Source organism: Geotrypetes seraphini, chromosome 4, assembly GCF_902459505.1.
Source record: "Geotrypetes seraphini chromosome 4, aGeoSer1.1, whole genome shotgun sequence".
NCBI lineage: Eukaryota > Metazoa > Chordata > Amphibia > Gymnophiona > Dermophiidae > Geotrypetes > Geotrypetes seraphini.
Window position 1 is genome coordinate 3,362,305 of NC_047087.1, and position 14,725 is coordinate 3,377,029.

The 14,725-nt window shown below is 44.0% G+C and overlaps 1 protein-coding gene across 3 annotated transcripts in view; it reads right to left on the reverse strand.

Annotated features, from left to right (window-relative positions):
• Positions 1 to 14,725, reverse strand: part of ZFHX3 (zinc finger homeobox 3) — a 601,913-nt gene that overhangs the window by 32,388 nt on the left and 554,800 nt on the right. For all 3 annotated transcript variants that reach the window (XM_033942405.1, XM_033942408.1, XM_033942407.1), the window contains one exon: positions 8,484 to 8,595. In XM_033942405.1, coding sequence (XP_033798296.1) covers positions 8,484 to 8,595 — 112 coding nt within the window. The remainder of the gene's footprint in view (positions 1 to 8,483; positions 8,596 to 14,725) is intronic.

Consider the following 14,725-nt stretch of genomic DNA (forward strand, 5'->3'; position numbering starts at 1 on the left):
GAATGAAAAACTGGCTGACTGGGGGTGAGGATATATGTCAGCAGTAGTACCCCTGAGGCTGCCTGAGAGCTCTGGTATGTCTTGTAAAGTGAAGAGAGCCAGCACTCGAGGATTACTGCGTAGACGTAGTACTTCTCATATCTGCTGGAAAACAGAGGACTAGCGAAATCAGGGACAATTGGAGATCAGAAGTTACCGAAGAAATAGGGAAGTCCTGGAATACTCCCGTTAATGAAATAAGCTAAGGAAGCGGAATATGGCTGAAAATCAATATTTGAGATGAATTTATGTGAAACATCTGGCCTCAGGTTCAAATGAGATATTGAGTTAGAGAACTGGGCTCAGAATCCTGAGGACTAAGCAAGCGAAATTGGATCATTTTCTAGTTAAGCAAACATGATAGGAAAGGTTCAAAGACAAAAGCAACCATGACCCTGGGTGCAATTGGTGGAGGATTATATAAAGGAGGAACTGTACACTGAAGAAGTGAATTCTGGAATGACCAGATGGCTTCTAGAAGTAGATATGAAAGGAGAAAGGGGTCAGATAGTAAAGTCAAAGTGCTTCTAGATGTGAAAGAAAATCTTATATGTACTTACTAGGAGTGACTTGGGATTTGAACCTTGGAACTTTGTACCAAATATCAGGACTTTACCTCTGAGTCAAGTTTTCCCAACTGAAGATGATATGAAACTGAAGATTAGAGGATCAGGAGAACTAGAATAGAAACAGGCATATATCCTTGAGTTAGAGTTGTTTCTTAGGATTTTGTTTAGAAGTGAAAAGCAAAGTTAGGGCCAGCAATGGAAGAATGATGTTGGCTAGGTAGCAGAAGAATGTGAGAAACAATCTTGCAACCAGAGGTTGAAAATTGTGGTTAATAAAGGTCATCCAGATTGGAGGAAACATGACAGTATAAAGAATTTCACAAAAGTAGAAGATAAAAAGATTGGCAGTGGAACCCAAATCATAGTTACCAGATGCACTTTGGGGGTTAAAACCCAAGCAAAAGATCTGGGTGTCATTGTAGACAATACGATGAAACCTTCCACCTAATGTGTAGCGGCAACCAAAAAAAAAAAATCAAACAAGATGCTAGGAATTATTTAAAAAGGGATGGTTAACAAAACAAAAATGTTATAATGCCTCTGTATCGCTCCATGGTGTGACCACACCTGGAGTACTGCATTCAATTCTGATCTCCTTATCTCAAGAAAGATATAGCGGCACTAGAAAAGGTTCAAAGTAGAGCAACCAAGATGATAAAGGGGATGGAACTCCTTTCATATCAGGAAAGACTAGGCTCTTCAACTTGGAAAAGAGATGGCTGAGGGGAGATATGATTGAAGTCTACAAAATCTAGAGTGGAGTAGAACAGGTACAAGTGGATCAATTTTTCACTCTGTCAAAAATTAAAAAACGACTAGGGGACACTCAATGAAGTTACAGGGAAATAATTTTATAACCAATAGGAGGAATTTTTTTTTCACTCAGAGAATAGTTAAGCTCTGGAATGCATTGCCAGAGGATGTGGTAAGAGTGGATAGTGTGGCTGGTTTTAAGAAAGGTTCGGACAAGTTCCTGGAGGAAAAGTCCACAGTCTGTTATTGAGAAAGACATGGGGGAAGCCACTGCTTTCCCTGGATCGGTAGCATGGAATATTGCTACTCCTTGGGTTTTGGCCAGGTACTAGTGACCTGGATTGGCCACCGTGAGAACGGGCTATTGGGCTTGATGGACCATTGGTCTGACTCAGTAAGGCTATTCTTATGTTCTTATGACTCCTGGCTGTTCTTTCTCAAATCCTCATCTCCTTCTCTCATCCTGGTGACTTATTTATTTGGTTCATTTTATATCTTGTCTTCCCCAACAAGCTCAGAAAGGGTTACAAAGTTAACATGCATAATGTGTAGACAGATTGTGGATTTACATATGTACAGTAGTCTTAGGTAGTTTTGGTTTGACATATACAGTGGGTCAAAGTTAGTATACTTCAACATCCATGCTGATGACCCCTCTGACTCCTATACTTCCAAGTTTCTTGCTCAACATCTTCATACAATCTCCAGCTGTGTGTTCCACTACTCCTAAGCACCAGAATGGCCACTGCCTTGACCTTGTCTTCTCCTCCAAATGCTCTACCACCAATTTCTGCACCTTAATTCCTCCCCTCAAGGACCATCATCTGATAATGTTCATAATTCATCACCTTCTCCCCCCTAGACCCGACCAATCACTACCAATACATTTAGAAACCTTCAGGCTATTGACCCTTGCACCCTCTCCACAACAGTCTCATCCCTCCCTTCAACTATGATATACAAGTCTGTCAATAAAGCTTTCTTCTATAACACCATTCTCTGCTCCAAATACCCTCAATCCTACCATTTCACATTCTATAAGATGTGCCAAACCCCAGCCCTGGCTGACCTCTGTTTCTTGCTCTCGTGCCTGATCTTCTGAATGTCAATCTCGCACACATGCAGACCATATATTTCAAATTCCTGGTGACATCCTTCTAGTCTACCCTCTTATTTGCCAAACAAGACTACTACACTCATTTGACTAACTCTCTTAGCTTCAATTCTCACTGTCTCTTTGCTACACTAAACTCTCTACACAAAGTGCCTCATCTCCAATCTTCCCTTCACTTTCTTCCTAGACTATGGCTGAGCTCTTCTATGACAAAATTCTTAACTAGGTACTTGGGATCTGGGTTGACCACAGTTGGAAACAGGACACTGGGCTTGATGGACCTTTGGTCTGTCCCAGTATAGCAAATCTTATGTTCTTAGTCACCATGAGTTCTCAACAAGGTCACCTCCTCCCACTCTCTTCCATCTGTTCTTTCTATGACCTTCCCTCAACCCCTGCCACCTTTTTCTCCTTTTCTGAAATCGCTGAAGAGGAAACTGAACATTTTCTCTCCTCCTTCAAACCCACCACCTGCTCTTCTGATCAGATTCCCACCTATCTACCCAGCACTCTCTCTCCTACTGCCATCCCCATATGTCACATCCTCTACTTATCACTCACCACTGAACTGTTCCTGATACCTTCAAACATGCTATAGTTACACCTCTCCTCAAAAAACCCTCTTGTCCGTACGACTGTTGCCCCATCTCTCTCTTCTCATTCTTATTTAAGTTACTTGAATGTGTTCTTCACCACCGTTGCTTAGATTTCCTTTCACCTCAAGCTATTCTTGACCTACTTCAATCAGGCTTTTGTTCACTGCATTCCATAGAAACTGCCCTTGCTAAAGTCTCCAATGACCTTTCCTGGCCAGATCCAAAGGCCTGCACTCTATCTTCATCCTTCCCAAACTATCTGCTTCTTTCAACACTATTACCACCTACTCCTCAATATGCTGTCCTCACTGGGATTCCAGGACTCTGTTCTCTCCTAGTTTTCTCATCTCTCCCACTGCACTTTCACTTTCATGGTGGATCCTACTCTACTGCTATCCCACTATCAGTAGGTACACCTCAAGGCTCTATCTTGGGACCTCTCCCTTTCTCCATTTATACCCATGCCCACAGTGCACTGATCTCCCATGGTTGTCAGTATCACTTCTAGGTTAATGACTCCCAGATCTCTCTCTCTCTACACCAGAAACTTCTACAGGAATCCAGGCCCAAGTCTCAGCCTGCCCTACATAGACACCTGGATGTCTCACTGCCATCTAAAATTGAATATGGCTAAGACTGAGCTCCTTATCTTTCCACCTCCCCTTTCCCCCATTCTCTGTTTCTGTGGACAACACTCTCCCTCCCTGTCTTGTCAGTTTGCAACCTTGGGGTTATCTTTGTCTCCTTTCTCTCCTTCTCTGCTCAGATCCAACAAACCGCTAAAGCCTGTCATTTCTTTCTTTATAATATTACAAAAATCCAACCTTTCCTTTCTAAGCACACTATTAGAACCCCTATCCACACATTCATCACCTCTCACCTATATTATTGCAACTTGATTCTTTCAGGTCTTTCACTTACCTATCTCTCTCTCCTTCAATCTGTTCAAAATTCTGCTACATGATTTATATTCCACCAGAGCCGCCATACTCACATTACCCCTCTCAAGTCACTTCATTGGCTCCCCATCCATTTCCGAATACAGTTCAAACTCCTCTTATGGATCTACAAGTACATTCACTCTGCAGCCCCTCAATCTCTCTCCTTTCATCTCCCCCTATGCTCCCTCTCCCTCCATGAACTCCATTCATCAAGTAAGTCCAACTTATCTGTACCCTTCTCCATCACTGCCAACACCAGACTCCATCCCTTCTATCTTGCTGCACCATATTCATGGAACAGACTGCCTGAGTCATTACATCAGGCTCCATCTAAGAACATAAGAAATGCCTCTGCTGGGTCAGACCTGAGGTCCATCATGCCCAGCAGTCCACTCATGCGGCGACCCAACAGGTCCAGGACCTGTGCAGTAATCCTCTATCTGTACCCCTTTATCCCCTTTTCCAGCAGAAAATTGTCCAATCCTTTCTTGAACCCCAGTACCGTACTTTGCCCTATTACGCCCTCTGGAAGCGCATTCCAAGTGTCCACCACACGTTGGGTAAAGAAGAACTTCCTAGTATTTGTTTTGAATCTGTCCCCTTTCAACTTTTCCGAATGCCCTCTTGTTCTTTTATTATTTGAAAGTTTGAAGAATCTGTCCCTCTCCACTCTCTCTATGCCCTTCATGATCTTATAAGCCTCTATCATATCCCCTCTAAGTCTCCTCTTCTCCAGGGAAAAGAGTCCCAGTTTCTCCAATCTCTCAGCGTATGAAAGGTTTTCCATCCCTTTTATTAGAAGTGTCGCTCTCCTCTGAACCCTCTCAAGTAACGCCATATCCTTCTTAAGATACTGCGACCAATATTGGATGCAGTACTCCAGATGCGGACGCACCATCGCCCGATACAACGGCAGAATAACTTCTTTCGTTCTGGTAGTAATACCCTTCTTGATTATACCTAGCATTCTATTCGCTCTCTTAGTGGCCGCTGCGCACTGTGCAGTCGGTTTCATTGTCGTGTCCACCATTACCCCCAAGTCCCTTTCTTGGGTACTCTCATTTAATAACATCCCTCCCATCGTGTAGTTGTACCTCCGGTTTCTGCTTCCCACATGTAATACTTTACATTTCTCCACGTTGAGCTTCATCTGCCATCTCGTCGCCCATTCCCCTAGTGTGTTCAAGTCCCTTTGCAATTCTTCGCAGTCCTCTTTAGTCCGAGCTCCACTAAAAAGTTTGGTGTCGTCCGCAAATTTTATTATCTCACACTTCGTCCCTGTTTCTAGATCATTTATGAATATATTAAATAGCAGCGGCCCGAGCACCGAGCCCTGCGGGACACCACTCGTGACCCTCCTCCAGTCCGAGTAGTGGCCCTTTACTCCTACCCTCTGTTTCCTTCCCTCCAACAAGTTACTGATCCATCTATGTACGTCTCCTTCCACCCCATGGTTCTTCAGTTCCCGGAGTAGACATTCATGAGGCACCTTGTCAAAGGCTTTTTGGAAATCTAGGTATATGATGTCAATGGGGTCTCCTTTGTCCATCCGTTTGTTAATTCCTTCAAAGAAATGCAATAAGTTGGTTAGGCACGATCTCCCCTTGCAGAAACCATGATGGCTGGTTATCAGAAGTTCGTTTCTTTCAAAATGTTCATCGATGTTTTCTTTTATCAATGCTTCCGCCATTTTCCCCGGAACCGAGGTCAGACTCACCGGTCTGTAGTTTCCCGGGTCACCTCTTGATCCCTTTTTAAAGATGGGCGTATTCAAATTCAAGCTAAAAGCCCACTTTTTCGAGGCTGCTTTCACATCAACTCCCACTCACCATAAGATACTTATGACCATCTTATCATTCTCTCTGCAAGAAACTCAACCCCATCTGTTCCATTTGTTCTGTCTGTCTGTCCTAAGTTCAATATTTTTTATTGAGTTTTTTGAAAAAATATAAGAAACAGTTCAAGTACAGGGTATCAAAAAATAAAACAAAACATTTAGTATAACAAATATTCAGTTATATTGTGCAATGTAGAATTGAATCGTTTTAAAAGATCTAAAGTACTAGGACTGTTCATGAAAAGATAATAAAAGAAAAGATAAGAGGAAAGAGAAATTGAAGGGTTTGTCTGTCCTAATTAGATTGTAAGCTCTTCTGCTGAATGTACAGCACAGCATATGCCTTTCAGTGCTACAGAAATGATGATTAGTAGTAGTAGTAGTAGTATATAAACCAAGCAATTGAATGGCTATAGAGTAAACTTAAGATACAAGAGCCCACATTGCAAAAATAGAAAACAGACATCATCAAGCAAACCCCTCACCTCAAGTCAAATATCAGGGGTATGAAGAATGATCTATTGCTATAATACTTTGGCGGAATGTGTGAGTTCGATTAATATTTCTGATTGTTATGGTAATCTTGCAGTGCAAGCTGTAATGTAAGTTACTTTTTTTCAGTTTTAGTTCGTGTGTCTTTAAGCCATTTACCTGTTGCATCCCACTGATCAAACATTTCCTTGGGCCATCACAAATTTGACATAATCATCATCCATATAGGCACTGATCTGGAAACCCTGGATCAGAATTGCTCAGTGCACCAGTAAAACATTAAAAAAATGTGGAGGCAAGAACAAAAGCTCGAGGAACCTCACCGATGAACGTAATTTTCTGCCCATTCCATAATAAATGCAGAGTCAGGTCCAACTGAACCACCATATGGTAAAAAGGTATATTCAGGAGGGATAAACAAATTGCAGCAAAACTAAACTATTATAAAAGTTTAAAAAGAAAATCTCAAAAGACTGTAAGAGGTGGTAGAGAAGAGACACCTAGAAGACAGAAATGGAAAAGCAGAAAAGAGGACATGGAGATGGGGAAGAGAGAGAGCAGCAGCACAGCAGCTATACAATGTAGAGATGAAAGGAGAGGAAAAATTCAAGAGCCATTGGGGAAAGTTGGAAGACAATATTCCAGAACTAGCTCACAAGGGAAGAGATAAAGTTCTGGAATGTAGAAAGTTGTACCATGTACACAATAGTGCTGCTCGATTCGAATCGATTCACTTTGGGTGAATCAATTTGAATCGATTTACCACGACAAAAAATTGGCCTCCCGATTCGTTGACTGACCCTCCCCCCTTGCCCCTAAAGCAGGAGCAGCAGCGCTGCCTCTTGCTGGCCTGCTGCTCCTGCTTTAGAGGGCGAGTGGGGAGGGTCAGTCGGGAAGTGGCTTCCCCGCTAGTGTCCGGTTTCCCCACATCAATTTACTAAATTCAGCAGCCTGCATAAGATCGCTGGCTCTAGCGATATTTTTAAGTTGCCATACGTTGTCCTAGTCCTGCAGCAGAGAGAAGACGACATATGGCTTTCAGAAGGGACAGGCAGGCCTTCAGGGGGGACAAGCAGGCCTTCAGGGGTGGGGTGTAGGCCTTCAGGGGGGGGACATGCCGGCCTTCAGGGGTGGGGTGTAGGCCTTTGGGGGCGACATGCAGGCCTTCAGGGGTGGGGGTGTAGGCATTCAGGGGGGACAGGCTGGCCTTCAGGGGTGGGGTGTAGGCATTCGGGGGGGGACAGGCTGGCCTTCAGGGGGGTGAAGACGTTCAGGGGAGGGGGCCCTGGTGTAGAAGTATACGGAGGGAGGGAGGGAAGGGGGGTTCAAAGAGAAGTGCATATGCCGGACTTTGGGGGGAAGAAATAATGGGTCTAAAAACAGAGGAGAGGGAGAGAGATGGTGGACAATGGGATTTAGGGATGAAAGGAACAGAAAGGGAGAGATGGTGGACCCTGGGGTGGTGGGGAAGGAGGGATTGATGCTGGATGAAAGGGTAGTTGAGAAAAGGTGGACCTGTGGATGGAGACAAAAAAAAGGATAGATGCCAGACCTCCGGGAGAGGGAAGGGAAACGGAAGGGGAGGACAGAGATGGAAGATGGATGTTTAGCACAGAGAAAGAAGAAAGAGCACAGAGAAAGAAGGAGACCCTAGCAAGCAAGTTATCAGAAGACAACCAGAGCCTGGGACCAACAAGATTTGAATAATGACCAGACAACAAAAGGTAGAAAAAATCATTTTATTTTCTGTTTTGTGATTACAATATGTCAGATTTGAAACGTGTATCCTGCCAGAGCTGGTGTTAGACCGCAAATGTGAGTTGGGATTTAACAGAGAGAGAAATAGTATTTTTTGTTTATTTTGTTTACACCACAGCGTCAGTGTGGTTACGAGAGGGCAAAGAGGCTATAAAATAAACCCACCAGGATGTTTTTTTAAAAAAAACCAATTGGGCAGGAAAATCGAATCAAAATTTTTTTCCTGAATCGGGCAGCACTAGCACACCCACTGAGAGCTAAAATATTATGGTACAAAGTCTCCATGAGAACAGATCTGAAAGATGCGAGAACAACCACCAATTCGAATGTCCCTTTTCCATCATTTAATCTACTTAAATTCAGAGTAACAAATGCAGGACTGACCAGGCTGCTTTCCAACCTCCTCAGATCTGGAGCTCATCACTGCATCCTCTCTGTCTGGAATGGCTGCAGGAAGGAATATGGTGCAGGGCATCATCATCTCTGGTGTAGTCACCTGGGAAGGAAGGAAGACATTTGTAAATATCTAAAGGAAATGGAGCAAAAGCAGCCTGCATCATTTCACCAAAGTCTCTCTTTTATTGGGTCCAGCCCACTATGTGCATGGTCACTGCCTTGTCACATCGTTCTGCTATCTTGAGATCCTCGGACACCATCATTTCAAGCTCTCTCCCCTTCTATAATTTAGTTCATTTTTTAATAGCAGAACATGCTTCTAAATTAAGAGAAAGATTTTCATTTCAGTTTCCCAATCCTACAGGGAAATGAGCTAGACTGTATACTTATAGTTTCACCTACCAGGCTGCAAAATCTTGGAAAGGTTAACCATTTCAAATCACATCTATGTCTAATTATAAAATGTTAAGGAGATCTTTGAAAACTTACGTATGTCAAGAATATGTGTTGAAAATTAGTTGTTAATGCCATCACTTGGGATATTGTTTATAATTACTTGTAATTGGTATTACAATTCTGGATGACTATTTTTTTATGTTAACCACAATGAACCACACTTGTGAGGTATTTGTGATATACAAATATCCAATGTAATATAATGTAATGTTACTATGTTCAATGATGACATTTCCAGATTATGGGACCTGCTAGGGACATCAGAATGGCACCACAGTATGTCAGAATTAAAGAAGATATTCCTAAATATATACCAAACTTTTCAGGCGAGTACCTAGATATTTCACCCCTGCCCAGCAAAGACAGTATGGAGACAACACACAGGCCTTATTGAAGGGGTCATTAAAATTGTTAAAACCTCTTTTGTGGAAGGGTAACTGCCAACACCACTAAAAAAAGAGCTTTGGTGGGCCCCCTTCTGAAAAGAGCTCCCTCAAAATGTTCCTTTCTTAGCAAAACTTATAGAACAGGCAGACTGCATTCAACTCAACGAAAGTAATTGGCTAGACCCACGTCAATATGGCTTCAGACCTGAGTGGAACAAAGACTGTTCTTGTGTCCCTTTATGAAGATCTGCCTCGATACTAGTGTTGCTGGATTTCTCAGCAGCCTTCGACACTGTGCTTATAAGGCTGGCAGAAACAGTAATCACATGCTTCAAATCCTATTTTTCAGAAGAGCTGGAAACACAAAATGTACAATGTGAAGGCAACACAAATAGTAAGTCAGGAGGTGAAGAGTCTGTGACATTAATGAAGCACAATCACAAGGAGTCAGGAGGTCCCAAACTACTGTAAGTCCTACTTTAAAAAGTTAACCTAGGACCACTTAGGAAACCTTATATATGTGTCTATTCAAGAAATGGCAAGATCAAGGAGGGTTTGGAGACTATGGTATAAATTGTACATAAATAAATCTGAAGGGTCTGAAGAAGGAGAATAAAATCCCCCCATGGGGGGCTGGTTTCTGAAAGCTTGAAAAAGTAGTATTTGTGAACAGTGGATTTAAAAGCAGCAGTTTTCTGTTTGTGTTAAAAACTGAAAGGGGGCTTTCCTCTGCTATTGCAGGAGAATTACATCCAATTTGTGAAAGTCACACGGATGCACTGAGGGATGAACACAGACACTTGGATGAAATGTTATGTATTTTAAGAGATTATTTCATGAGTGGGAAAAAGCCTGTGTGCTCAAAGGAATGTGGGGATATGAACTGAATCAAAATAGGGGAAGTGGAGGGAGAAGCAAACCTAGGAAGTTGGAAATTGCTTCTGAAAAGTCTGGAATCTATGAGTAGGCACTGCATAGAGTCATATCTGTGCGTTAGACTCATTTAGGAGGTAGCTCCCTGGGAAACTGTCACTGGCTGACACAGAACTCTTTTAAGAGCTGATATGCCGTGTACCAGCAGAGGGCAGAAGAAAAGGGCCTGTGGAGGTACTATCAGTGCCTGAGGGCTGAGAAGAGCAGCTGCAGCCATCTAGAAGAAGCCCTGTTACTTGGAATTGCCGAGCCCTGTTGAGGCTGGTAACTGGGACTCTAGCAGGGAGCTACCCCAGAGGTTCCTCTCAAAGGAGGGGAAGGCTACCAGAGTGCATATCAAGGGATGCGCCAGGTCACCAGGATGCTATCAGCACCAGCAGCCCAACAAGGGAGGCGGCTCCCTGGAGGTGGAGTGTTCTTGTGAGGGCTAGGGCCCTTAGAGCTAAAGGATAACCACCAGGGCAAGCCCACCAGCTACCTATCTTTTAGGGCTTCCACAGACTGGGTGAGAACTTGAGGACTGGGCGAGGGTAGATTGGTTTAGGAAAGGAGGGATGTAGATACACAGCCATGCCCACCTAGTGTCTAAGCTAAGAAACCTGGGAGCAGCCTACAACTACAGTGATAGCAGTCAGAACTGAGAGAGGTAGAAAGGCTTTTTGGGAAATGCTGAATTTGAACTGAGAGTTATAGGTTCAAATGCTTGAATATCTGAATAGTATATAAATGCTGTTGAATTAACTGCATGAGTAAGAACATAAGAATTTGCCACTGCTGGGTCAGACCAGTGGTCCATTGTGCCCAGCAGTCCGCTCCCGCGGTGGCCCCCAGGTCAAAGACCAGCCCTATCTGCTCAACAAGAACCCGTCTAACTTTGTCTTAAATCCCTGGAGGGTGTTTTCCCCTATAACAGACTCCGGAAGAGCGTTCCAGTTTTCTACCACTCTCTGGGTGAAGAAGAACTTCCTTACGTTTGTACAGAATCTATCCCCTTTCAACTTTAGAGAGTGCCCTCTCGTTCTCTCTACCTTGGAGAGGGTGAACAACCTGTCTTTATCTACTAAGTCTATTCCCTTCATTATCTTGAATGTTTAAATCATGTCCCCTCTCAGTCTCCTCTTTTCAAGGGAGAAGAGGCCCTGTTTCTGTGGAAATATTGAAAATTCAAATTGTTGAAAGCCATTTCTGACAATTTGTCTTATAATTAGGCCTATGTACATAGTGTAAATAAATCAGTTTAATTTATTAACCAACTTGTTCACAGAAGGTGATTTTTTTTCCCCTGGGGGGAGAAAAGGGTGAACACTATTCCCCAGGTGAGGGATTGACAGACTGCATTCGGGGGACTCCAGCTAGGTCAGGCCCTGGACCCAGAGCCGTCCTGAAGAGGGCATTACATTTGATTATGCCTCAGTTTTCTCATCAAGAAAAACTTTTTATCAGAATGTTAAGATTCAAGGGATAGAGTTTGGTCACAATTTACTCCTAATTAGAGAGTTGCGCGGGAACAGAAATCCCACCCGTACCCGTGAGGAATCCCCTCCGTCCCCACCCGTCCCCGCGAGGAATCCCCTCCGTCCCCGCCCGTCCCTATAAACTTCAGAAATAGTTATTTCATTTAATTATGCTACTGAATTAAAGGCTCTGGTAGAAACCCATTTACAAATAAGCAAAGAGACTTTATTAATTTGGAAATATTAATTGGGAAGAATACATACTTTGTAAACGGGTTTCTACCAGAGCCTCTAATGTTTATAAATTTTTATCAACACAACTAATATACTACTTTATCCTGAAGCAAAAAAAAAAAAAAAAAAAAAAGAAATGAAATATAATTTTTTTCCTACCTTTGTTGCCTGGTTTCTGCTTTCCTCATGTTCTCATTCAATTCCTTCCATCCACTATCTCTCTTCTCTCTGCATCTTCCATTTGCTCTGTTACTGTGCCTCTCCCTTTCTCCCCCTTCCAAATTGGTCTGGCACCCATCTTCTTCCCTCCGCACCCCCCATAGTCTGGCATCTCTGTCTTCTTCCCTGCCAGCGTCTTTGCCCCACTCTCTCTTCCCCATTTCCCTTCAGTGTCTTCTCCCCACTCTCTCTTCCCCATTTCCCTTAAGCGTCTTCTCCCCACTCTTTCTTCCCCATTTCCCTTCAGCATCTTCTCCCCACTCTCTCTTCCCCATTTCCTTTCAGCGTCCTTCTCCCTCCATCTTCCCCATGTCCTGTCAGCATCCTTCTCCTCCCTCTGTCTTCCCCATGTCCTTTCAGCATCCTTCTCCACCCCCGTCTTCCCCATGTCCTTTCAGCATCCTTCTCCCCCCTCTGTCTTCCCCATCTCCTTTCAGCGTCCTTCTCCACCCCTTTTGTCTTCCCCATGTGCTTTCAGCGTCCTTCTCCCCCCTCTGTCTTCCCCAGTGCTTTCAGTGTCCTTCTCCCCCCTCAGTTTTACCCATTTCCCTTAAGCGTCTTTTCCTCTCCACTCCACCTTTCCTCCCTTTCTCCCTCCCTGCCCCTTACCTTCGTGGCGCTTCCCTGCCCGACCGACAACAGAACAGGCCCGGTCTGACAAACCTCCCTGCCCTGAATCCAGCTGCTGTAAGAAGGTAATTTAGATTCGCAGCTACATGGCAGGGAGTTTTGTCGGACCGGGCCTGTTGTCAGTCGGTCGGGGGAAAGCGCCACAAAGGTAAGGGGATCTGGCCGGCTCTGCACCCTCCAAGGCTGCCCCGGGGCAGACCGCCCCCCCTTGGTAGCCCACTTCCTTTAATTATCCTACCTGCCCTGCCGCAGCACACAGCCGATCAGAAGTCTTCCCGATGTCAGTGCTGACGTCGGAGGGAGGGAGGGCTTTGCTTAAGCCCTCCCTCCGACGTCAGCACTAACATTGTGGAAGACTTCCGGGTCAGCTGTGTGCTGCGGCAGGGCAGGTAGGGAAAAGAAGACGAGCGTCGCGGCTTGAGTGCATCCAACCCCGCAGGAACCCTGCGATCCTAGGGGGCGTCCCCATGGGATCCCCGTGACCCGAAGGAGGAACCCGCGGGATTCCCGTCGTCCCCGTGCAACTCTCTACTACTAATATCTATTTTTTTATTGATGAAAATGGATATCTATTTTGATGTATTAATATATTTAGTTTTATCAGTATTTAGGGCTCCTTTTATGAAGGTGCACTAGCGATTTTAGCGCACACACCGGATTAGTGTGCGCTAGCCGAAAAACTACCGCCTGCTCAAGAGGAGGCGGTAGTGGCTAGCGCACACTATTCCGCACGTTAAGGCCCTAACGCGCCTTCGTAAAAGGAGCCCTTACTTTCAATTTACATTTCTTCATCTGGGAGCTTTTGAACTATAACTTGTTCCAAAGTATAAATAGTTTTCATAACTGATATCTGCATAAACATGATGATACTATTGAAACAGGATATTTAGGGAGTCCCAGTAAAGAGGTTCCAATAATGGTGAAAGAAAGCCAGGAGGGTTTAAGAGGAAGGCAGAGTAAAAGACTCAAATTTTCCCTGTCTTCTCAGCAGCCTGTAGTTGCAAAGAAAAAACACAATTTGAAGTGTCTGTATGCAAATGCTAGAAGCCTAAAAAATAAAATAGGAGACTTAGCATTGAATGATATAGTAGGCATCTCTGAGACCTGGTGGAAGGAGGACATTCAATGGGACCTGGGTACAAATTATATTGCAAGGATAGAGTAGATCAAATTGGAAGGGGGTTGCACTATGTTAAACAGTGAATTGAATCAAATCAAATAAACATTCTGCATGACATAGATAGCAGTGTGGAATCCTTATGGATAGAAATTCCATGTATGAAGGGAAGGAATATAAAGGTTGGGTTATACTATTGTCCCAAAAAAATCTCAGGAAGGACATACAAATTCCTAAAACTAATAAATTATGCCCTATTGGAAACCATGGGAGGGACCTACCTAGACACTACCAGGTCTACCCACTGCACTCATACAAAGACCCACTCATTCACTTAACACACAAAAAAGGAAAAAAAAGTGGAGAAAAAGCCTCAGTTCATCTTCATATGGCAAAAAACTCCACTTATAAACAACCATTAAGCAAGGTCCAAAATGTATCAGTTCACTCAGCAGTGAGAAACACTATAGTAGCCCTCGTAGGAACCACCTCAAAAAAACTCTAGCACGCCAAATTACAAAACTTCCAAAAAAATGTGAGTAAAGCAAGCAGCACATATATGAGTCTCAAACACTTAGCTGCAGATGGTGTCCAGGCTGTCTTCCATGCATCCAAAAAGTGCAAGCCTGCCTGGCCCCGCAGCCACTCTTTCCCGATGGGAAAACCTCCGTTTCCCTGAGCTGCGTCAGGGGAATAATTCCAGCCTACTCCACCAGACTCTCCAAGTGCTCCAACTGCTCACATACACACACCTAGAAGCTGGAATGAGGCTGGAATCATTCCCCTGACGCGGGCTACTAG